The following is a 25803-nucleotide window of genomic DNA, read 5'->3' as shown; positions in this document are numbered from 1 at the left end:
TGATCATTTTGTCATAGTAAATCCTGATCATTAGTGAAATTACACCCCACAGCATCAGCCTAATGGAGACATTTAAATACAGACTTATCATAGACAAAATACCATGAGAAAAATTGATTAATAATAAATAAAAAAATCCTAATTTATTTATTTTAATTGATCATTTTAAATAAATTATAAAGTATTATTATTGTTGTTGAAAGAATACTTGTGAATGTGAAGAATTAACACAAATATTTAAAAAATGTCAGAAAGTGTAATGTGGTCCTATTACCTTTATCATGAAAACTATATTTATATTTATTATATTTATCTATAAAATTATATAGATTATATATACGTTTTATATTTATTATAATGCACTAGTAATGCATAACATTTCCTTATTTTATTAAAATAATTAATATATATATATATATTTTTATGTCAGAAAGTGTAATGTTCTCAGACCTTTATCATGGAAACTACATTTATATTTGCTCTATATATATATATATATATATATATATATATATATATATATATATATATGTCATAATATTATATAAACTATATATACATATAAGATAATATAAATTATATATACCATTTTTTCCAAATATTTTTTTCTATTAATATTTATAATATTATTAACATTAGGAATGCAGTAAAACCAAAATGAGTTCTCCTTCAGACAGCACAATCCGTGTATCATTCGATCATTCATTTTTTATTTAATATTGAAAGTAGAAAAATTAGAAAACGGCTCCTTTTTCATTTTTTCCCTAATAACGAAAAACGAGAAATCAGCTTAAATTTTCGTTTTTCGTTCATGGGTGGAAAAATTAATAAACAGCTTGAATATTCAATTTCTACATGTGGGCGGGAATTAAACGCCCCTTTCTGCTGATTGGTCAGCCGAAGATCAAACCGTGCCGTCATCAGTTCTTCTGCAGATGTAGAAATTGAATATTCAAGCTGTTTATTAATTTTTCCACCCATGAACGAAAAACGAAAATTTAAGCTGAATTCTCGTTTTTCGTTATTAGGGAAAAAAACAAAAAAGGAGCCGTTTTCGAATTTTTCTGCTTTCAATATTAAATAAAAAACGAATGATCGAATGATACACGGATTCGCACAGTCTATTTGTTAATTTTGTGATGAATGTGGCTAATACCAAGTTACTGCAGTTTTGCAACAGTAACTGTTATAGAAATTAATTACCATGGCACATTTTTGTCATGGCAGCTATTGCTGTCAAAGATTGTAAGTGTACAGTTTCATGCAATAATGTGTCTCTCTTTATTAGAGGTGTAATTACAAGCCTGTGCAGACACAAACACGTGACACTCGCACCCGGACGCGAGGGCGAACGCGCCGCGCGTGCACGGCCGAGGCGGGAGCGCGCGTAGAGGCGGTCCGGCTGCTTCAGTTTCTGTAGTCGCGTTGTTCTGCTACCTTCAGTTAAATAGCGACGCGACGAGAACGAGCGGACGGCCCGACTCTGACTGCACGGTATCCTCCAGGACAAGCGAACCGGGACTCCACATCGACGGCCGCTCGGCAGGTAAATATCCTCGCGTGTCCGTCAGAGCGCTTCGACCGTGTGTGAAAAGTCGCTAAATGTCCCGCGAAAGTGCTTGTTTCCCCCCCCCTCAGTGTGCGGGGATGTGCGGGACGAGCCTCCTCCTTTGTGCCGAGCCAGCTGCTCATCGTGCTCATCGTGCTCATCGCGGTGGAATCGTTGCACGCTTTTCCCAGGCGTTTGGAGAATATCGCGTCGGAAGCTAGACGCGGCGCGTTTGATCCGCGTATTGTGTGCGGCATCGCGAAGCGCTCGCGGCCTCCCGCATGAATAACGCGCATCGCGCGCGCAGCTGCTGCAGCGGCAGGGTTTCTGCGAGACAGCGCGGTCTGACAGCCAGGTCCCTTCACTCTGTAGTATACACTACATATATACTGGCAGCGAGCACCTCTGTGCGCTTCAAATGGAGAACACCCTTGATACTGTGGTGACACCCTTTCGGGGTGTTCTGTTGAGTGCATATTTATTATTTTGTTGCAAAATAAACACCTGTTGAGGTTAGGTTAAAATGATACCCAAGTAATTACTATACTACAATAGTGCCTTTACAGCCAACGTGTACATTGGGAATCAAATATACCCTAAAAGGTGCAAGATTTGGTACCCTTTATGGGTGCAGATTTTGTGCTGTAGAACAATCACACACATTATGGTTAAAAATACCCCACAAGTTAATTTTGTGGACCTAAAATAGTACATATCCTTATTATGTGCTGTTGTGGTACCGGTTTGCACTACTGGATTGTTTATTCACAGCGAATATATATATATATATATATATACACACACACACACTTTGGGTTTCAAAATACACCCCTGAAGAGTTTTGTTTGTGTGTGTGTATGTGTATATATATATATATATATATATATATATAATACACACACACACTGCCATTCAAAAGTTAGGGATCAGTAAGAGTTTTAATGTTTTTAAATAAGTCTCTTCTGCTCATCAAGGCTGCATTTATTTGATTAAAAATACAGAAAAAATAATGGTTTTCTATTTTAATATACCATCAAATATAATTTATTTCTGTGATGCAAAGCTGGTTTTCAGCATCATTGCTCCAGTCTTCAGAAATCATTCTAATATGCTGATTTATTACAGTTTTTTTAATTTTTTATTATTTATGCGTTTAGCAGACGCTTTTATCCAAAGCGACTTACAGTACATACAGGCTATACATTTTTTTACCAGTATGTTATTTTTTATTATTGTTACTTTTACCAGTATACCAGTTTTGCTGCTTAATATTTTTTTGGAAGCGTGTGATACTTTTTTCAGGACTCTTTGATTCATAAACAGTTAAAAAGGAACAGCATATTTTCAAAATAGAAATCTTTTGTAACAATATATACAACCACTCAAAAGTTTGGGGTCATTATTTATTTTTATTTTTGTATTTTTTTTTAAAGAAATTAATGCTTTTATTCAGAAAGTATGTTAAATTGATAAAAAGTGATTAAGAATAAAGACTAATATTGTGAGAAAAAAGATTTCTATTTTAAATAAATGCTGTTCTTTTTTACTTTATTCATCAAAGAATCCTGAAAAAAGTATCACAGGCTCCAAAAAACTAATTAATTAGCAAAACTGTTTCCAACATTGATAATAAATCAGCATATTAGAATGATTTCTGAAGATCATGTGACACTGAAGACTGGAGTAATGATGCTGAAAATTCAGCTGCGCATCACAGGAATAAACTATATTTTTACACATACATACATGCATGCATACATACATACATAGAATGTCAAATTAACCTTTTAAAAAATATATCTTTTACATTTGGGTTCAGAATTGTTCTTATTCTACTTTACAGTGTTTATTTTTATTTTTGTATTTTTTTTTTAAAGAAATTAATGCTTTTATTCAGAAAGTGTGTGTTAAATTGATAAAAAGTGATTAAGAATAAAGACTAATATTGTGAGAAAAAAGATTTCTATTTTAAATAAATGCTGTTCTTTTTTACTTTATTCATCAAAGAATCCTGAAAAAAGTATCACAGGCTCCAAAAAACTAATTAATTAGCAAAACTGTTTCCAACATTGATAATAAATCAGCATATTAGAATGATTTCTGAAGATCATGTGACACTGAAGACTGGAGTAATGATGCTGAAAATTCAGCTGCGCATCACAGGAATAAACTATATTTTTACACATACATACATGCATGCATACATACATACATAGAATGTCAAATTAACCTTTTAAAAAATATATCTTTTACATTTGGGTTCAGAATTGTTCTTATTCTACTTTACAGTGTGTATATTGAAGTACTGAATTGCTTTTCTTGCTCAACAGTCAAGTTTGTGTGGACCGTGAGAGGTTTAGCCTTTTAATTTCAGTCCAGATCTTAAACATTAAGATACATTACCTCTGAATGAGTGAACAAGGGACTAAAGGTCACTAAACAGAACCTGAGACTCGCACATTGATGTGATTTATCAGTGACTGGAATGAAGCGTGCTCTATTTGAAGGGAAATAACTCAAGCAGGACTGTAAACCAGCAGTATTGTGTCTAAAAAAAACCCAAGCACACTGACTGTATTTGGACTCGGAGCCTTTAACTCTCTGGCATGATTGCATGTGCGCTGCACTTTTATGACTCATTTCCCACATTATCACAAAACGAGCTGACCCGTAAAATCCACTCTCAGAAGTGTTAATACCTTCCTGTTAGTGTATCTGTGATCATTTACGACTTGGATCTGAAAAAGAGGTGACCTAACGTGAACACCCGGCTCAGCAATTTTGAAGTGAAGTGTCTATTCTCAGTATGCGTTGGTTCTCTCTCCACATCATGCATCTTTTATCTTGGTTTAAATGCTGAGCTGAGAGCACAGGTTCCATAGGTATTTATTAGCTGGGCTCATGTGGCTTTTAAAGCCTGTGATCAGAGGGTTTTCCTCGCTGCCGCATCTCCTGATAACATCAGAAAGAATTTCTGCTCATCGTTTGAGAAGAGCAGAATCGCTCTCGCAGATCAGATAAACATCTAAATCATGATTTGACAGTGATCAAATGTCCGGGAGAAAATTCATTTCGGTCTATTTCCTACTTTCCGTACAGGAAATGCCTGCTTTAAGTTCCATGATTTAATCCATTGAGAAATGACTGCATTGTGATGCATATCAGAATGAACATAATATTTGCATATCGGAATTCATATTTTTGTTATTGGAATAATGTGCGCAATAAGACCACAAACATGCATTAAAGTAAATAGGGTCGATTTTTATTTCTTTAAAAATGAAAACAGGCTTGATTCATGAAACCAAAACGGAATGAAAATTATTTGTAAAACCATTTTTTGTTAATTGTTGCATTGAATTAAATCTTTTACACGGAGAACAAATTGGTTAATTCTTAAGCAATTCTGTTATGTGGGGTTATAGGTTATATGGAAATCACAAGTAGATGAGATTATGCATAGTGAAACTTGGTGTTATAAGCTCCATATATGGTGATTTTGGGGGAAGACGGGTGGGAATGGACATATGCATGATTTTAAAAGTCTGAGATTTTGTGCATACGCAAAATCTGCACACATTTTTAGGATGACATCTACACACTTTTATATAAGACTCCCCAGAAATGTGCATTGAAAGTGAATGTATCCTTATATATACCGTGCATATGTACATGCGTTTTCACCCGTCTTCCCCCAAAAATTACCATATATAACCATTACTGGTTTTACAAATGCAAAATCGGAATTTTTGTGCGTACACATACTTTTAAGTTGAAATCTACGCAAAGTTTTATACACGAGGCCCCAGAAATGTGCATTAAGAAAGTGAAAAGAGTCGAAAGAGAAAATTACAAATAATTGGCCTTGAAGCAAGAACAATTCAAAACTATTATTGCGTAAATGGTTGCACTGAACGTCACACGTTTTTATGGATGATTTGCACAGAAATTGTATGTTTTTGTTCATACTTTTGGAAATGTATTTTTGTGGGATTGTTTTGAGAAAGAGAGGCTGTTGCATGCAACCGTAGAAATGCTGTTTATTAATTACAGCTCAATGTTCAGACTGATAATTAGTATTGTAGAGTAAAACAAAAACTCTTGTTAAGAGTTAATCCTATTCCTCTGCTTTCTATTTCAGTTCTGGCAGTCTGCTAATGTAATCGTGTGTGAATCCTGTTGTTTTTCCAGGGCCAAGATGTCTAGTGAGGTGCAGAGACCAGATGATAGCCCCAGCACAAGCGGAGGGAGTTCAGATATCGAGCAGCGGGAGACGGCACCTCCTCAGCAGGAGCGTGATCTGGTTGCGCCCAAGAAGAAGGAGACCAAGATCTCCAGTAAAACCGCAGCCAAACTCTCCACCAGTGCCAAGAGGTAACGCTCTGGCTAATTGCTTTTCAACAAATCTGCTTTAGTGGTGCACAAATGGGACATTATCGGAAATATATTGACACTAATGTCTTGTCGGCGCTGCTTTACAGCAGAATTAGGCTTTGATGAAGTTTGCATTGGTTCTGTTATTGTATAAAGCTGATTGATCTGTATTGTATAAAGCACTATGTGAATAAAGGTGACTTGACGTAGTAACCCAACAGCAACACAATTGTTTATCATATAAACAAATTAAAATGAAACATTGAAAGTCAAACAAAGTCTGCTTAATGCATAAATGTAAATGTCACACAAACCCGCCTATCTTGGCATTGCTATAACTTGGCTAATTTGTACCAAGTGACCACTATTTTGTGCCAAAATACCTGCTGATTTAATTTGACGCATGGCTTTTTTTAGTTGTTTTTCTTCCTTTTTAATAGTTTAAGTTTATGTATTTCACTAACCTAACTTTGCATGATTACATGGTTAGTTTTCCCTGTTAGAAAAGAAAAATGTTATTAAATTGTGCAGGCGTAAGTTCTCTTAGGAAATGTTATTACTTAAAAACTGTCAACCCTGAATCCATCCTGATACAGGTTTTTAAATGGCTCTTTCATTGTATTTCAGCTTGTTACTCGCCCTTAAAATAGACAAGAAGTCTGGCAAGGCATTAAAGGGTTAGTTCACCCAAAAATAAAAATTAGGCTGCGTTTTACTCACCCCCGATGCATCCTAAGTGTATATGATTTTCTTCTTTCAGCCGAATCCAGTCAGAGTTATATAAAAAATTGTCTTTGATCTTTCAAGCTCTATCGTTGCACTCAGCGGGGAGCTGTGTGAGACACTTTATTTTGTGGAAGGGTGCTTTTTATTTCACGTCTTTTGGACAGAAGCAATGCAACACCCGCTGAGTGCAACGATAGAGCTTGAAAGATCAAAGACAATTTTTTATATAACTCTGACTGGATTCGTCTGAAAGAAGAAAGTCATATACAGCTAGGATGCATCGGGGGTGAGTAAAACGCAGCCTAATTTTTATTTTTTGGTGAACTAACCCTTTAAAACACCAAACAACCTTATTAGAAAAGACCCACAGCCCATCAGTTGAGATGCACTGGTCTGTGTTATAAGAAAATGCAGATGTGTAAAAACAACATTTTGGATGTTTTTACACCAGAGGGATCTGTGCAATCGCTCTGAAGGATGTATGAACATTACCTTTGTTTGCAGATGATTGGAGCAAGCTGAAGTTGTTCTCTGCATGCCGTTCCACATTCATTCTGTGAATGGGCCTTGCGGGCAACTCTGTAGATTCTCTGAAGGCCTGACTGCAGTACGATGGCATTATGCAATCAGTTGAGCAAAGCTTTGCCTGGGACGCAGTGCTTTTTATAACAGTGACTGCAGCATCCTGTTCCGTCTGCTTTCGAGAGCATATCAAGATCCAAACAGGCCGGTTTGGACTGCGGATGCTTTTTGTCTGTGCTCGATGTTACACAATGCGAAAAGCCTCAGGGTTTAGACGGCAACATCAAAAGTGTTTGCTCAAGAAAGAAAGCTGTGTTGATGTTTTGGGCCTCCAAATGAAAACGGTTAGCTTGTGCATTTTCACTAGCAATGGGAAATCGACCCCGTAAACCCAAAAATGAGAATTATTCACTCCCCCTCATGTCGTTCCAAACCCACATGCCGAGTCTTTATGTAGTTGTGGATGCTAATGATTAACTCTGAGGAAGAAAGAATGAACAATGTTAAAAACAAATCAGTTTTTGAAATTATGCCATAAATTCAGATTTCATCCAGAACTACAAAACATACAGATAAATCATATGCTATTATAAAAAACTTGAATATATAAATTATTATTATTATTATAAAAACATTAAAAAAATAATATATAATTATTTTTAATAGTATATAATTTATTATTTTTAATAGTTTATATATAATATTATATACTTTGTATTTATTTTGCCATAATAATAATTAATAATAATAATTCTGATGATGATGAAAGAATAAAATGATGTAATTTAATTATAAAAATAATTTGTATATAATATTAAGTTTGTATTTAACTATAATAATGCTAATAATAATAATTACCATTATGAAAAAATAAATTATATAATTTATTATTTTTAATACATTATATATCATTATTATTATTATTATATAAGATATTTAAAATGATCTTATCTATATTCCCAAGTCTCGTTTTAAACAGTAGGTGTACCTCAGTTGACATTTATGCATGTACAGCAATTGTCATAAATCAATTTATCTTCTGAACAGCTTACTTATTGTTGCTTTTCAGTGATTATAGTGTGGCTTAAACACCCACAAATTGCAACCTACTACTCAAGGTTGAAGTTTTGATGATGTATGGTTTCCTGTTGTAGCTGACTGTCGAAGGAAACGGGCTTGATGCTTGCAGTTACTGTGTGTGCGTGAGTCACTTTTTCTTGGAAATGAAACACTGCTTGATTTCACACGCCTTCGCTCGCTTTGACCTCTGAGATAACAACAGGTATCGCTCGCATATGGAGTGAAAACAGTCTCATACCTTCGACAAATGCGCATGAGATCCACACACGAGCACAGCAAATCCACACATGCTCCATTCATAAATGCGCGCATCCATATAAACATTAAAGTCTTTACTCAAAATACAATGCACAAATGGTCTATTCATGCTTGTAATTCCATACAGAAAATCAATGTCCGTTAAATGTAGTGCTGTGTTCGATACATCGATACGACGATGTGTATCGTCACAGAGATTTGACAATATGAGTATCGATACAGCGGTCCCAGTATCGATATTATGGGACGTGTGCAGCAGTGGACCGTGCTTAATTTGAATACAAGAACAATGTTTAAAACGGAGTAGAAAAGTGCAAGGTTTCCAAAAAAATAATGAATGGAGCACAATATATAGGCTACAACAAGGTTTAATCTGGCCGCAGAGGAACACAACCGGGGTTGCCTGATATAAAGTGACGTAATCCCCAAAACAGAGCTTCCCGCTTGCGCAATATGGAGATATCTGCTAAGCGTGCTACTTATCTTTGTCAACCTGGCAACCATGTGCACGCGCTCTCTCTCCACTGTGGATAAACGTGCTTGCTTTCTGAAAACAGCGGTTAGCTTGCAGTTCAACGATCTCCACTTCAATATTCTATTCTCAGAAAAGTGTAATTCATCAAGTGTTCCTTTATGAGAGAGAGAGGGGAGCGGTGTATGTATGAATTACCACCGTTTTGCCACGTTTCTCTATTAACAGTGAAGCTGTGGCTTTAATTCCTTTAGAAACAATGATGTTACCAGCTCCTTGTTGAGAAAGTTAATGTAGCTCTTGAGCGATTAAGCTATTTAGTTGATAAAATTGCGGGGCAGCGCTAAAAAGTTTGTTCCTGAACATTTGAGTGCGGTCGCAGCATGATCTGTGTGAGTGAATGAGCGCGTGTGTGCATTAGATACAGTGAAGACAGCACATTAGTTTAGAACTCTAATTTTTTGTTTTTTAAACGTAGAGAGTGTGTTCATGTGTGCAATGATAACCTACCAGCAATGTACATATGATTTTTTTATATATTAGAATGATTACATTACAATATAAATTTATTAGAACGAGTACATTATTATTTATGGGCTTAAAAACAAGAAGCAAACAATCAGAATATTGTACCTGGTGGGGTGTGCCCAATGTAAACATGAAACATATGCCATTACCTATATTGTAGGCTACTGTGGTACAGTAATGGAGGCCCTTCATAATGCAGAGGTCAACTGTCTGCTCTGCCAATGGTTAGAAATAGCACTATAGTATACAGTGTTTAATAAACAGCTGTTTTACTAAACTCTTCTGAGGTGAAATTCAATGCAGTCCTGTATCGTGATGTGTATCTTATCGTGGTCTCTGTATCGTGATACGTATCGTATCGTGACTTTGCTGGTGATACACAGCCCTAGTTAAATGTCTGCACTGTTATATGGAAGGATACTTTTGAGACTGTTGTTCTGCAGCCTTAAAAGCTAACCTAATCAATGCTTTTTTAAATGTGTATCTTAATCTATTGTTCAATCAACAAAAGGCATGGTTTTACTTAGGGCTGCACGATAAATCGCATGCGATATTTAATGCGCATGTGAAAGCTCGCAGGTGATGGAGATTTACCGCTGATCACAGAACCGGCTTTCTGACAAGATGCGCAATAAATATCGCATGCGATTTATCGTGCAGCCCTAGTCTAAACCTATTGATGGAGATTTACCGCTGATCACAGAACCGGCTTTCTGACAAGATGCGCAATAAATATCGCATGCGATTTATCGTGCAGCCCTAGTTTTACTCTATATTTACATGTATCATATATATATATACTGTATATATATATATGTGTGTGTGTGTGAAAGTTTAAATAATATTATAGTCTCAAGTCCACTGTCTTTGAAATTTTAGAAAACATCCTGAGATATAATGCAGCCCTAATGGGGTGATTCAGTTTGAAGGCCGGTAAGCGCCTTCTTGAGGAAGACGCCATACAGCACGTTATATCATTATTTAGCTTCAGAGGTATGCATGGATAGATCGGCTTGTTTGTATTTGTGAATCAAGGCTGCGGAACAACAGTCTCGAAAGCATCCATGCATATATATATATATATATTATAAATGTGATTGTCACTCACATAAATAAACAAGTTTTAAATAAAGCACTGTGATATTTTTTTAATAATTACCTAATGTTTTAAGCATTCAGGCTTATTTAGCATCTGCATGTACGTCGCCTTGTCGTAAATGAATCTCTGTTGAATAAATGAATGCTTTCTTGTGTTGCAGGATTCAGAAGGAGCTTGCAGAAATCACACTTGACCCTCCACCGAACTGCAGGTAAGAGACTGCTGTTTGTAAATGTGCTGCTCTTTGTGCTGGCCTCCGCCAGAGAGAGAGCGAGGGTGGTGGGGGGGAGATAATGGCCGAGAGAGGATAATGGTTATTGTGTGTTGATGAGGCTGTCAGGCGGGCGAGTGAGAAGAGAGCCGCCACATGTGCCGTTGCGGGATGAGTGACTGGGGCTCCCCGGGGGAAAACCAGACCTTAATAAAACGCATAACTGGAACTGACATTGTCATTGATTTGCCCTCATGTTTGCATCAGGAGAATAATTACCCACTAGCCCTAGCGTTTAGAGAATACATTTCAGAGCGGTCCTGAACAGTGTCGCGTGAGCCAGATGGGGTAATATGTTTGGATTGCGCGGATCTGTTTGGATTAAGATCTCGTCACCATGACACTAGGGGTTTGTGGGCATTGCTATGTGGTTGATAAGATGTTCTGAGTGGTTTATTTTTATTTGTGTGTTTTCTTTTTTTTAATGGCTAATATCTAGCTAGCTAGAATACAGTTTAATTAATACAATAATACAATTTAATGAAATCAGATAATTACTGTTGTTGTCATTTATTATTTTTTATTTTATATTGATGTTTTACTTATTTATAATATATTATAAAAATAAATAAAATATATTTATAATAATATATATATACATTTATTTCTAATTATTTACTTATTCGATCATCTTTATTTTTTTATATTTAAAAACATTTATCTGTATTCCCAACCCCATTTTCTAAGCAGCTTTGCTGCAATTACATAATGACATTTATGCATCCATGGGCAGTGTCATAAATTAATTAATCACCTGAACCAATAATACAATTTAATGAAATCAGATGAGATTAATTTATTTGTTTATAATAACTTTATTTAATAATAATACTTACTATTGTTGTTGTTGTTTATTTAATAATGTAATTCATATTATTGATGTTTTGTTTTATTTGTAATGAGTATTATTTTATTTATTTGCATTTATTAAAATCTTTTTATGTATTTATTTTATTATTATCTTTTATATATTTAAAAACATTTATCTGTATTCCCAACCCCATTTTCTAAAAAGTAGGTTTACTACAATTATATAATGAAATTTATGCATCGACAGGCAGTTAAGTTTTGGCTGGTGGCATAAATTAATTTATCATCTCATGACTTGTTGTAATATTTACTCAAAATCCACACACGCACAAAAAAATAAAATAAAAAAGAAGAGACACACTATCAGTAGGCGGTGGGTAGATTTATTTTCCAGGGATTTCTTTTATCACCTGCACATCATTCATGTGTGGAGCACAAACGGTGTGAGTTTCACTCCAAAGTGCCACTGTTTCTATTTAGATTAAGACGTGGATATTGTTGGATAAAGATAATATCAGTGCTTTCAGAATAAATCAATGTCTGTAACTGGAGATCACTGATAAAGCTGTCATATTCGCCGTTTTCACAATTATAGCTTGGAGCAAACTCGCTGAAATCTTCACTTTTAGGAATTATCGTGACAGTGAGGGATGCTCTTAATTGAGATCATATCTTATATCGTGGTTTCTTTTTCATCCTGTAACTTCATTCAAACCTAAGAAACGTGTCCCTTCTGCCAGACGAATGACACACCAGATGCCAATGTAATAATAAATCATGTTTACTTTGTAAGCTGTGGGCTGGATACGAGCGAGAATTGAGCTGTGCTGTTTTTGTGAGAGTGCCTTCCATTCAACTCTTCCCGTATCAATGAGAGCATCTCCAAATTGATATTGAGTTTATCCCGGCTGCAAAAGAAAGCTGTAGGTGTTGTAGGTTTTGATATTTGTGCACAGGTTTTTGTGCCTGTGAGCTGAACCGACGGTAATAGGATTTTGTCAACAAAGAGAACAACAGGCACTGGTCGAGACTAGATGCTGAGGTCTAGGAATAAATACTGTAACACTTTTTTTCCGGAAGCATATTGTGAGTGTTGCGCTGTTTCATAGGGAGTGAATGACGGCGTCAGTCTCCAGAAGCAGCAGGCCTCACTGATTGGCTAAATTCAGAGTGTGTGGTGTAACTGGTCAGGCGGCAGGACTGACAGACTTTTCAGTGTTATACACCTTGTTAAGGCTGGGCGTTATGATGGTACGGTACCATGTGACATTATTAACATATATACCAACAACTAAAAATTGTTGTAACTAAAAATTTAATGGAATGAAAATTGTGTATATATAGTATAAAATAAATAAGTAAATGTATTAATGCGTTAATTAAATATAAACATGTATAACACACATAATATATTTTTTTACATTTTATATTTAAATAATGCATTAATAAATGTAATATGATTTAGTTGATTGATTGTCTTCTATCAAATTAAATATGTTAAGTAGAGATCGACCGATATATCGATTTACTGATATTTTCCCGATATTTAAGCATTTTAACATAATCGGATATCGGTTTTGTAATATTGGATTCACCGATAAACGGTGATTGTGGGTGTTTTGAGAATTGCGTATAGAATTTTATACTGTTTTATGCAGGCTTATGATCGAAATACTCACTCCTGTCAGCTTACATACAGTGAGGAAAAAAAGTATTTAGTCAGCCACCAATTGTGCAAGTTCTCCCACTTAAAAAGATGAGAGAGGCCTGTAATTTTCATCATAGGTATACCTCAACTATGAGAGACAAAATGAGAAAAAAAATCCAGAAAATCACATTGTAGGATTTTTAAAGAATTTATTTGCAAATTATGGTCGAAAATAAGTATTTGGTCAATAACAAAATTTCATCTCAATACTTTGTTATAATATACCCTTTGTTGGCAATGACAGACGTCAAACGTTTTCTGTAAGTCTTCACAAGGTTTTCACACACGGTTGCTGGTATTTTGGCCCATTCCTCAAGAGCAGTAATGTTTTGGGGCTGTCGCTGGGCAACACAGATTTTCAACCCCCTCCAAAGATTTTCTATGGGGTTGAGATCTGGTTTGTCCTTTCCATTCATCAAGATCCTCAGACTCAAAACTGGTTCTTTTCATTGACCAACTTCAGCAAAGATCTTGGGCCTTAAGATTGCATCAGGAATCTCTTTCAGACAGACGAGACTTGCAAGTGGACGGACTGGGAGTAAAAAATTGCCCTGGATTTTCTCCCAAATAGGCCCACCACAACTACAAGCAGTCGCTACTATCTCACAATATTACAGCAATCCTATAGCATTTATGGCAAATAACATCACAAAACACATGGTGACCCTGCTGACAAAAACAATAGAGACCATCACAGAAATTCAAATGATTTCCACTACAAATACCATTACAAACCATTAAATAATGGTTGTCTGAAGTGTGTTTTGGGACATATTACATTAGGATTTAGTGGTTTTAACAAAAGTCACCAACAGAAGGCGACCAATTACCAGTAGAGACCAGCAGGCATGATTACAGTTTCCATTAAAACTGATACAATTTTCAATACAATAATCAGTAAAACCATTACAAATTATGTGATGGATTCTATTTTTTTTTTCAGCAGGGGATTGAAATAAATGTATTATCGTATGAACTAAAATACTTGAAATCTACATAAAAAGAGCAGAATGCAGAATGTATAATATGACAATAGGCAACATAAACCCAGAATCTTGAAACCTGAAACGGAATTCTTCAATTTGAGAATCCATATGTCTGTCTGTGTGTGTGTGTGTCATGTTAATCAGACTAATCATAATATAGGCTACTTCATTTACTCCATTTTCGAACTCATTATCTCTCAAATGTAACCCGTTGTAGAATCACTGCGGTCTCTTTATGTATGAATGAATGAATGGAATATTCATGTCAGACAATGCGGAGTAAAAAATAGAAGTGAAAGTTCGGACTAGGGGTGTCCTGGGATTTTACTATAGTGCTATTGGCTACATGCTCTATATAGTGAGATTGGCGGGCAAATGTAACCTGATGTAACTGTTCGCTTTTTTTTTTTTTTCTTTTAGCTTCTCCCAACTGCCTTTGTTTTTACGTTTTTTGCTTGCCATCACGAATCTACTCTCCTTTGCGTCAGTTTCGGTTTCTTATAAGCATTAAGTAAAAATAGATTGCATTAGTGCCCCCTTTTGTCGGCCATCAACGTCACTTAATCTGACACTTTTTCTTTGATGATGAACCAGCCAGGCCGACGGATGGCCAGTCCACCCCTATAAATAAATATACATACATACATGCATACATACACACACACACGTGTATACAATTTTTATTTTATATATAATGCAATTTACCTTTACTTTCTTAATTTATTTAATTGACTGAAGGTCTTCTATTAAATTAACCTTGCATCCATCTCTGTCTGGACGGCTGCAGTTTGTGCGTTGTGACATTCTCTGTAAGATGCTTGCATCAGCAGCTGATCGGAATGTCACCTCTCGTTCCCCGCAATACTGCTGGCTGTTAATTAGCATTACGGTCCTGGGGGAAAAGTCATTTTTCACCTCCTGACCATTAGCTGCAGCGGGGAGGATATGCATATTCATGAGGGGGGAGGGGCAGAGCGACCCACAGGAAATGATCTTGATCATGTGTGTTGACTCCATCTCAGACCCGAGATAAAGGCTGTTACACAGAATTAAAATCAGAGAGAGGGAAATGTTCATGTCGTTTCTACACACAAAATGTTGGTTCTCCTAATGGCCAGACAAAAGACATGATGGGCGTTTCTTCAACTACACGCACTTTTGGCCCTCACTTTAGACTAATATATATATAATATATTTGTGTGCATAATTATTTATTTCTGTTAGTTATTATTATTATTATTATAAATATTATTGTTATTACTACTAGAGATGCACCGATTGACTGGCCAGTGATCGGAATCGGCCAATTTTTCGCATGACGAGCCCAGATCGGTGACCGGCCGGTCAGTCTCATGTCTTGCCGACTTCGAGCCGATCCTTTTATTGCCAGCGGGGCCGGCAATGACGTCACAGTCATGCGCACACTCACAGCCGCGTGTAAACATGTAGTTTCACGTGAGAATGATTCTAATTTTAATTGAATTCAGTGTAAACGGCGACTGATAATGTATTTGTCGTGCCAGATTAGGCTTGCACAGCCTGAGTGAGTGTGTGAGAGAGACAGCACACACAAAGTAACTCACAGAAATGTATAGATGCATACTGCAGTAGAAAAAAAAAGATGTTTACAAAATATGATTTAGGTACGCAACATTATACGGCCATGGTGTTTACCCAAATATCAATATCAATACGATTGCAATGTGACACTGATATACAATAGTATTTCAATAAACAAGAAGTTAAAATTAAGTGACTGAGGTTTAGACAAAATATTGACTGTTTTTGCTCAATTTCGCTGACGAAAATAGTTCCGATCAAAGCCACAGCAGGACTGTGGTGCGTCTCCGAGCAACACACAGCGGTGTTTCCTTACTGAATGAATCCATGTTTTTGAACGAATCCAGTGAGTCAATGATTCAGTGGCCCATTCATAAGGATATTCACTTAACTCGTTTTTGAATGACTGAATAAATGACTCACTCATTAAAACAGACATTTGCCTCCACCTACTGGTGGTTTAGTCATATTTAAAAGTATCATTGCATTTTTTTCAACATTTATTTGTTTAAAAAAAATATGTAAAACATTAATCTTATAGAACATTAGTTATGCATTTGAAATTTTGCAGTGTAAATGCATTTATGGCACCTCAGCTTCATCAAACTGTCTGTGTAAATACATCTAATGCCACTTCAGATGCAGCTTCTGTTTCCTCAGCAGTGGAACGATAGTTTTATTTAACTAATTTCATTTGAATGGTAACAACTCTGCAGTTTCTTATTATTCTAACTGAATTAATTGAAACAAAGTAAGAATTTGATGTGAAAGATGACACATTTAATAAGGTTATGGGGAAAAAAATTACCATTTATAAACATAGTGGGAAATGACATCTGTTTTGTTACATACAGCAACTAATTTTAAGTTAACTATTTCTTTCTCTTTCCAGTCACGGAGCACTTTATTTTGAGAGTTGTTTAAGTGAGAGAAAATCTGTAACTTAGTCCAGATTGGGGAAATTGTCATATTTAATAATTTATTTTATGTAAATAATTTTTACATTGAAATTTGCATAGATTTTTGTTTGTATATGCTGTCAATTATAGTTCTTAGAAAAAAAAATCGGAATCGGCAAAAATCGGTAACGGCAGATCACACTTCCAAGAAATCGGAATCGGACAAGAAAATTGCAATCGGTGCATCTCTAATTACTACTACTGCTACTATAAAATATACAAATAAATGAATTGTATAATAATAATACATTTATTGTCTTGCTAAGGCTAATTTCATAGTTAACATTTTAAAATTACAAAATATTGACTGTTTTTGCTCAATTTCGCTGACGAAAATAGTTCCGATCAAAGCCACAGCAGGACTGTGGTGCGTCTCCGAGCAACACACAGCGGTGTTTCCTTACTGAATGAATCCATGTTTTTGAACGAATCCAGTGAGTCAATGATTCAGTGGCCCATTCATAAGGATATTCACTTAACTCGTTTTTGAATGACTGAATAAATGACTCACTCATTAAAACAGACATTTGCCTCCACCTACTGGTGGTTTAGTCATATTTAAAAGTATCATTGCATTTTTTTCAACATTTATTTGTTTAAAAAAAATATGTAAAACATTAATCTTATAGAACATTAGTTATGCATTTGAAATTTTGCAGTGTAAATGCATTTATGGCACCTCAGCTTCATCAAACTGTCTGTGTAAATACATCTAATGCCACTTCAGATGCAGCTTCTGTTTCCTCAGCAGTGGAACGATAGTTTTATTTAACTAATTTCATTTGAATGGTAACAACTCTGCAGTTTCTTATTATTCTAACTGAATTAATTGAAACAAAGTAAGAATTTGATGTGAAAGATGACACATTTAATAAGGTTATGGGGGAAAAAATTACCATTTATAAACATAGTGGGAAATGACATCTGTTTTGTTACATACAGCAACTAATTTTAAGTTAACTATTTCTTTCTCTTTCCAGTCACGGAGCACTTTATTTTGAGAGTTGTTTAAGTGAGAGAAAATCTGTAACTTAGTCCAGATTGGGGAAATTGTCATATTTAATAATTTATTTTATGTAAATAATTTTTACATTGAAATTTGCATAGATTTTTGTTTGTATATGCTGTCAATTATAGTTCTTAGAAAAAAAATCGGAATCGGCAAAAATCGGTAACGGCAGATCACACTTCCAAGAAATCGGAATCGGACAAGAAAATTGCAATCGGTGCATCTCTAATTACTACTACTGCTACTATAAAATATACAAATAAATGAATTGTATAATAATAATACATTTATTGTCTTGCTAAGGCTAATTTCATAGTTAACATTTTAAAATTAAAAAAATATTTTTTACTTTTTGCATTTATTTAATAGTAATAATTACTTCTACTACTATTATAAAATATTTCAAATAAATAAATGTATGATTATTATTATTATTATAAATATTAATAATATGTTTATAATAATTAATATAATATAATAATAATAATCTTGATTTGATTATTAGCTGTTGTGGACTTGTTGAAGGACTATAAAACTGTTAAAACACTAGCTATGTTTCCATCCAAAGATGCAAATTTAACTTATGCGCAAAACTGGAATATTGCATAAAACATTTGTGAATAAAGCACCGTTTCCATCCAACGAGTCAAAGAGAACAAAACCGTCACTTCCTGATAAACTATCACTAAATATCTCTAAGAAAACTAGGAGAAGCCACTGAATATAATCATTTTCATATGTAATAAATTACTTGCGCTTCAGAGCGAGCAGATGAAACACAATAAATGCGGTCATTGCTTTCAGAGGTGGATGCCTGCTGTTTGGGAACGCAGTCTTGTAAGACCGTAATTATGTAGAAATACTTTGATGACCGACTTTCCTCAGACATTCCAGAACGACCAAAACAACATATAGATGCTGTGAACGAGATCGGTCCGCTGGTTTGTCAAGTTATCCCGTCTCATAGCGCAAATTCACATGACTTTTTCAAAGCGCATGGAGGAATTTATTCGGTAAATGTGTTTCCATCGTAGTTTATGCACATTTTTTCTTACCGGATAAAAAGTTTATTCTACTCAGTTGTGCATTTTTAGAGTTTATGCGCATCTTGGCGTTTCCATCCAGCGTTTTTTTAATGCGATAATCCAAAATGCGCATAAAAATAGGTGGATGGAAACATAGATAATAAAAGCTATATATCAAAAACATTTGAAAAGTAGCAAAAATGGTCAAATGTTTCCAAGACAGTTTTATTCTGGCCCTCATATAACACCAAAAAACATTGAAATGTGTTTGTTTCAATAAAAATCAGTGCGTACAACATAAAGGTTCCTGTAGTTGAAGAAACGCACAGATATGAATTAGTTATGAAGCGTTTTCAGACAACTGCACCCATGTTGGCAGGCCCTGATTTTTTACCTAGTGTGGAAAGACTGTTGTTTGATCTGGAGTCGTTTTCAATACTCGAGTCTTGAAGGCAGGAAATGTTTGGCATATCCTGCTGCGCTGCTCGCTGGGATCATGTTTGAACACGCGAACAAACAGGAAGGAGGGATCTGGCTCTGTGATCGTCAGTGCACGACACTTAAAATATCACATTAGCTACCTGTTTATTTAAGTGTTATCCAAGCACTGCGTGTTCTGGATGTGTTTGCAGAGCCGTGGTACAGGTGTTTATTTAACACACTGCGGTGTTTATCCCAGCACCAACTATCATCACTCCTTAAAGCTGAAGTATGTCTCTGACTGTTAAAATAGCTTCTCCTGTTCTAGATTTCTATGCAGCTGTAGTCCACTTGCAAAATATTAATGAAACCTTAATTATTTAATATGTGAAACATGAAGGGTGTTGTTGTGCCAGGTTTACAGTCCTGCTCCGGTTTAAACATTAATTTAAAGATTTTGTATGTATGTATGTATGTGTGTGAAGGTTTTAATGTTATTTTAGGTTCAGCTCTCAGCTCTCAGATTTAAAGCATTCATTTTAATTTTCTTTATTTATTTTAAATCATTTTATTTATTAGTTGATTTTTATTTATTTAAATGTTTTTATTTCATTAATATTTTATTAATTTAAAAATATATTTTATTTATTCATTTATCATTAGTATTTATTTATTCTTTCATTTTTTTTCTGATCATTTATGAAGGTTGTAATGCTGTGCTAGGTTTACTGTCTCTCTCAGGTTTAAACATTAATCTAAAGAGTTTTTCTTTGAAAGCGTATTTATTTATTTATTTATAATTAATTAACTTAATTATAAATATAATATATTAAATGTATGTATATTTATATAAATATTGATTGATTGATTGATGTCCATCAAGGTTTTAATGTTGTTGTTCTAGGTTTGCTGTTCCTCTCAGATTTAAAACATTCCTCTAAATGTTCTTTTCTGTGAAACTATTTATTTATTTTAAATCATTTTATTTATTCATTAATTTATTTGTATTAATTTATTTAATTATGTATCATTTTCATTTCATGATATTTTATTAATGAATACTTTTATTTATTCATTTATTGTTAATATTTACCTATTCTTTCATTTATTTGTATATTATTTAATTATAGCGTTGTGCTATGTTTACGGTCACTCTCTGGTTTAAAACAACATAAAACATGTCAAAGCTGAAGGATGATGAATTCACTTCACTTTCATGATGCAAGTGTCCATTTTAAATATCAGAGCTGAAAACAGTACCATATTCTTATATTTATAGGGAGGCAGTTTTCTCCATGGCTTTGTGCATTTTATGCTTTATAAGTAGAATTACTCTTGCACAGTGTGCAAAGCCTGTTTATTATTATAATTATCTGTGATGCATTATTCATAGACGGCCTAAGGCGAGCATATGAGCCTACTGTTTGGGTGCCTTCGAGGGGATTTGATTTCGATATGTAGCATAACTCTTAAATTCTCAAAGTTTAATATTGACCCTCTGGCATTTCTAATAGATTTGCGTGGAAATCAGATTACATGAACAATCGAAGCGCTAAAAGGGTCTATCATGGTACTTTAGTGAAACAGCATTCTGGAGCCAGGCAGAATAAACACTTTGATCTGACATGGAAAATTCTATTGTGTCATCTTGTAATAGGATATTCACTTGGGCCCTGATCGAGCAAATACTTAAGCGCTTGTTTCGGAACTAATTGCTTGTGTATTTGTGCGGGAGATGAGCTATTGGACGGCGTCATTAAAAGAAGCCGTATCATCAGACAAAGCACAGACAGACTCGACACAGCTGCCGCAGCTGTAATTGGTAGTGGGGTATTTCACGGTCAGAGGAAGAGAAGATTGCTTCATTAAGTTCCTGTTCTGATAACCACCGCAGCACTGCATAATAGACCATATTAACTGAATGAATACACAATTACAGAAGAGTGCTGCGCAGAAATGCTGAACTCAGGCAGATAGTGTCTCTTTGGATAGAGATGCTGATTATATAAACATTTTAAAGCAAATGTTCATTGACAAAATGAAAATGTGGTCATATACCTACACTCATGTTGCTCCAAACCAGTATGACTTTCTTTCTTCTGTTAAAGAAAGTAAATCCATAGAACTAGTGCACGATATTTCAGGGTTTGTGTGAGGAATGGACTAGAGATGCACCAAATATTTGCCAACTGTTTCGGTCTACATTTTTGGTGCGTTTTAGAAAACAGACCTACAATATAAATAGAAAAAGCATCTATTGATCCTGATATGGCAAAGTGAATTAAGTAAAAGAAATAAATCAATCAAGTAAAAAAAATCAATAAATCAATCAAGTAAAATCAATAAAAAAAATCAAGTAAAACAAATCAATCAATAAATAAAGTAAAACACGACGGATTTCCGTCAGTTCATAAAGACAGTCACTTGCTTAATTCCTGAATGATTCAGCCGTTCGAACAAATCAATTGAATGAATGATTCAGTGATAAAATCAGTGACTTTCCGCCACCTGCTGGCGGATTTAGTTTCATTTTTAGCATATAATTTCAGTTATTTAATTCATGTATCTGTATTCAAAATTGTATATTTAAAACAATAATCTCCACATGAATTTATGAATTTAATTGCACTCATGCTACCTCTGAGCCTCATTAAACGTCTGAAAATGTACCTACAAGCCACTTTTGTGTTCTTCTGTGCCACCTCTGTAGAACAAATTAAGTTATTAATACTAATTTCATATGATTGGTAACTTATTTGTCTTATTCTACATATTGTTTTAAATAGAAATTTTAAAAAGATTATAAACATCAATTTTTTTATTTGACATAGATGAAAATGATGCCATTACAAAGGTAAAAAGAAAATACTCCTTTAAGTCACTTTAAGGAGTCAAATGTCACCTCGTATTAGGAAGGCTAATTTTTTATCAGAATTTTTGATTATTGATCAGAAGGTGCTCCTAAATTTTTAAATTAGGAGGACAAGCGCTCCTAATTACAAGAAGGAAAAAAAAATGCTCTTAAACTTGGCGTGTGACAGGTATGGCTGAGGAATGGGGTTTGGTCGAAGAAAAATTCAGTCAAAATATTTTTTTTTGCTTTAACCCCTGCAATATAATAAGAAGTAAAATAAGACAAATAAGTTACCAATCATATGAAATTAGTATTAATAACTTAATTTGTACTACAGAGGTGGCACAGAAGTGGCTTGTAGGTACATTTTCAGACGTTTAATGAGGCTCAGAGGTAGCACCAGTGCAATTAAATTAATAAATTCATGTGGAGATTAATGTTTCAAATATAACATTTTGAATACAGAAATAGGATTTAAATAACTGAAATTATATGCTAAATATTAAAATAAATCCGCCAGCAGGTGGCGGCAAGTCACTGATTTTATCACTGAATCATTCATTCAATTGATTTGTTCGAACGGCTGAATCATTCAGGAATAAAGCAAGTGACTGTCTTTATGAACTGACGGAAATCCGTCGTAGCGACAGAACTTTAATCCCTGGTAAAATAAATCAATCAATAAATGTAGAAAAAAAATAAAGTTGCAATCGCAACTTTGAGCAGATCGGGTAATGGAAACTTGCATTGAAAAGCAGCTTGAATATGAAGATATCCAGGTTAAATCATTTGTAATGTAAACACAGGCTGATGGAGATATCTTGCAGGAAAATCTTTCATTTACTGTTGATGAGATGCAGTTTTAAAACTCAAAATAACATATTTGTGTTTGCATTTTCCAAGATACTTCTGTTGGATACAAGCTGATAAAACTACAAAAATGGCATTAAACTGTTGGGTTTTCATGTCTTGTCTTTTCATGTCAGTGGTGCCATATTTCTAAGATTAGAGAACTACAGCGGTGGATATGATTTTCAGTGAAAAACTTACATTTTGGTCTTTTCATTGCACAAAGCTGTCAAATTAATCCAGAAGACTTAATCCCTTTAAGTTTTTGTTATTATTATTATTATTATTATTGAGCCGTAGTTCACTGACAAGCTACGCAAACAGCTTTTCATAATCACAGAACAATTTCTTCGATTTCATAATTGCACGATTAAATTGTGTGTGTGCTACAAACGTGAGCATTTATGATCATTGTTTCTGTCCAGTCCGCTCGTTTTATTGCGTTTTTAACCACAGCTGTCGTCGGTTTTTTGTCTGACAATGGCAGCAGGTATGCAAAAAAAAATTCAATTTGGAGCCTGTACACACACATATGAATGACACAAAAAGGCTTCCATTAATGTTGTGATTTGTGTAATGAATCAGTGATTCAGAGTTTGGAATTGATTCATCCAAACATGCAGTACTGATTTGCAGAAATGAATCTACCAACTGTAACTGTTGTCTTTGGGTACAGTTCACTCCAAAATCGTCATCATTTACCATTGAAGAAATTAAGATATTATAAATAAGATATTTTCTTTTTCAACAGAAGAAAATAAGATATTTTGTAACTCGGCAGGGTCCAGCCTGAAAGGGTCTTATTTTCTTCTTTTGCTACAGAGTAGGGTCATACAGGTTTTGATGGAGGGAAAGTAAATGATGACAGGATTTGCATTTTTGGCTGAACTATCCCCTTAATGGGCAAATAAGAAGCACATTAAAGTCATTGTGATCAAACCGTCTCAAATCCATCCCCTTCACTCGACCACAGTGCAGAGCGGCTGTACTTGTTGGGTGTGTTTTCATGTTCTTCAGATGGATCTCTGATTCGTGAGTCGGAACATCAAACTATGAAGAGCTTTTAGTCGACTGCTTGTACAGTTGCGGCTTCAGGAATAAGTAGGTTGTGGTTTGGTGTTTTTCTCTCTCTGTGTGGGGGATGAGCATTTGTTTGGGAAAAGTGCAGCGATGGTCTGTTGGCTCAAGCGAATGCGAGATCTCAGCAGAATCATTTTGGCAGTGGATGCGGTTGGCACGGTAACTGAGTTGGTTGTCAGCGATGGCAGTTCTCTTGTTTGTCAGGTGTGATTTTGAGATGGTTTGAGTAAGAATGAATGCTCATCTACTGTTGCCCCCGAGTAGGGCTGCAACAAATTATTATTTTGACAATCGATTAATCTAACGATTATTAGACTGATCATCAATTATTTCACTGATTAATCAGTAGACTTTGATTGATTATTCAGCTTTTGTAAATCATTATAAATATTCATATACATATAGAGCTGCTTTATAGCAGTCACTTGCATAAAGTGTTATACAATAAACTTGACGTGACGTAACTTTACTGGAGTACTGAATTGCAGATTGTTATGATCAGATGCTTTCTTAACTGCTGTTTTCTCACTGTTGTCATGTTTGTTGTGTTTATTTTGTTTTTGAGAAGAAAGCGTGCAGCACATATTTACACATTCATCTAAGCTAGGGCTGAAACGATTCCTCGAATACCTCAAGTAACTCGAATACAAAAAAATCATCGAGGCAAATTATTTGCATCGAGGCTTCATTTAGTCCATTTACTGTAACTACACACGGAACACCGTGTTTCCCCACGGACCATTATTACTGACGCACAACCTGATAAACGCTGGACCACAGACTATTAAAAAAGCGCTGGACATATTTAAGATCGTAAATCAATATGGTGGCTAGTTAAGATGTCCCTACGTTTGCTATGTTTTGTGAAAGACTAAGTGCCATTGTGCATAAAAACACCACAGAAAGAAAGAGTGCCAGTTTTCACCTCTAAAATCAGCGTGATTACAAATGTGATTTTATTCAACAGTTCAATAAACAAGAAGGTAATATTAAAGGGGTGGTTCACTGGTTTTTTCTAGGCTTGATTGTGTTTATGGGGTGCAGTCTAACATGTGTTAATGCTTAGTTTTTTAAAAAACGCATTGTTTTTCACATAATTTACCTTTATTCCACACCGCTCTGTCCCTTCTCTCAGAAACACCCTGCTCATTTCCTGCTTTTATGAAGCCCCTCCATCAGAAATAGGCGATGGGCTCTGATTGGTTAGCCCAGTGAGTTGTGATTGGCTAAACCGCCTCTAGTGCGAGTCTTAACTGCACGCAACTGCACGCTCGTCCATGTTTAACACTTCTCATAGCTATGTGAAAATAAGTGTATAATTGGAACGGTTCATTGTTGGAGCTGAGCTGAGAGAGAGAGATGCAGAGCAGGGGGACGCAAGGAACAGTATTAAGAATCGCTGCTTTAGAATAGGGATATGCCGGTGTCAAATTTTCATGTTGCGATTAATTGCTAATGCTTTTATCACGGTGTACGGTATTATCACGATATTGAAATTTAGTTTTAAAAAAAGTGCTGTCATAATACAGTATAACAGGTTTAATAACTTCTTTTTCTTATAACAAAAATAACTGAACATTTAAATGCAATAAAGCAATACAGAAAAAGGTATAAAGTTAAAAGTTTTACACAGATTAAAGTGCAAAAGAACTATAAAGACCAAT

The 25803-nt window shown here is 34.9% G+C and overlaps 1 protein-coding gene across 2 annotated transcripts in view; it reads left to right on the top strand.

Annotated features, from left to right (window-relative positions):
* Positions 1-1312: 1312 nt before the first annotated feature.
* Positions 1313-25803, top strand: part of ube2e2 (ubiquitin-conjugating enzyme E2E 2) — a 38586-nt gene continuing 14095 nt past the window's right edge. Inside the window, exons 1-3 of one of the 2 annotated variants that reach the window (XM_016281485.1) lie at positions 1313-1546; positions 5741-5923; positions 10769-10819. In XM_016281485.1, coding sequence (XP_016136971.1) covers positions 5748-5923; positions 10769-10819 — 227 coding nt within the window. In that variant the 5' untranslated portion in view covers positions 1313-1546; positions 5741-5747. The remainder of the gene's footprint in view (positions 1547-5740; positions 5924-10768; positions 10820-25803) is intronic. The other variant, XM_016281484.1, reaches the window with a different exon arrangement.

This window comes from Sinocyclocheilus grahami, unplaced genomic scaffold (assembly GCF_001515645.1).
Source record: "Sinocyclocheilus grahami isolate Dianchi unplaced genomic scaffold, SAMN03320097.WGS_v1.1 scaffold150.1, whole genome shotgun sequence".
NCBI lineage: Eukaryota > Metazoa > Chordata > Actinopteri > Cypriniformes > Cyprinidae > Sinocyclocheilus > Sinocyclocheilus grahami.
The sequence above is the reverse complement of the archived record's forward strand: the minus strand, read 5'-3'. Positions and strand labels throughout refer to the sequence as shown.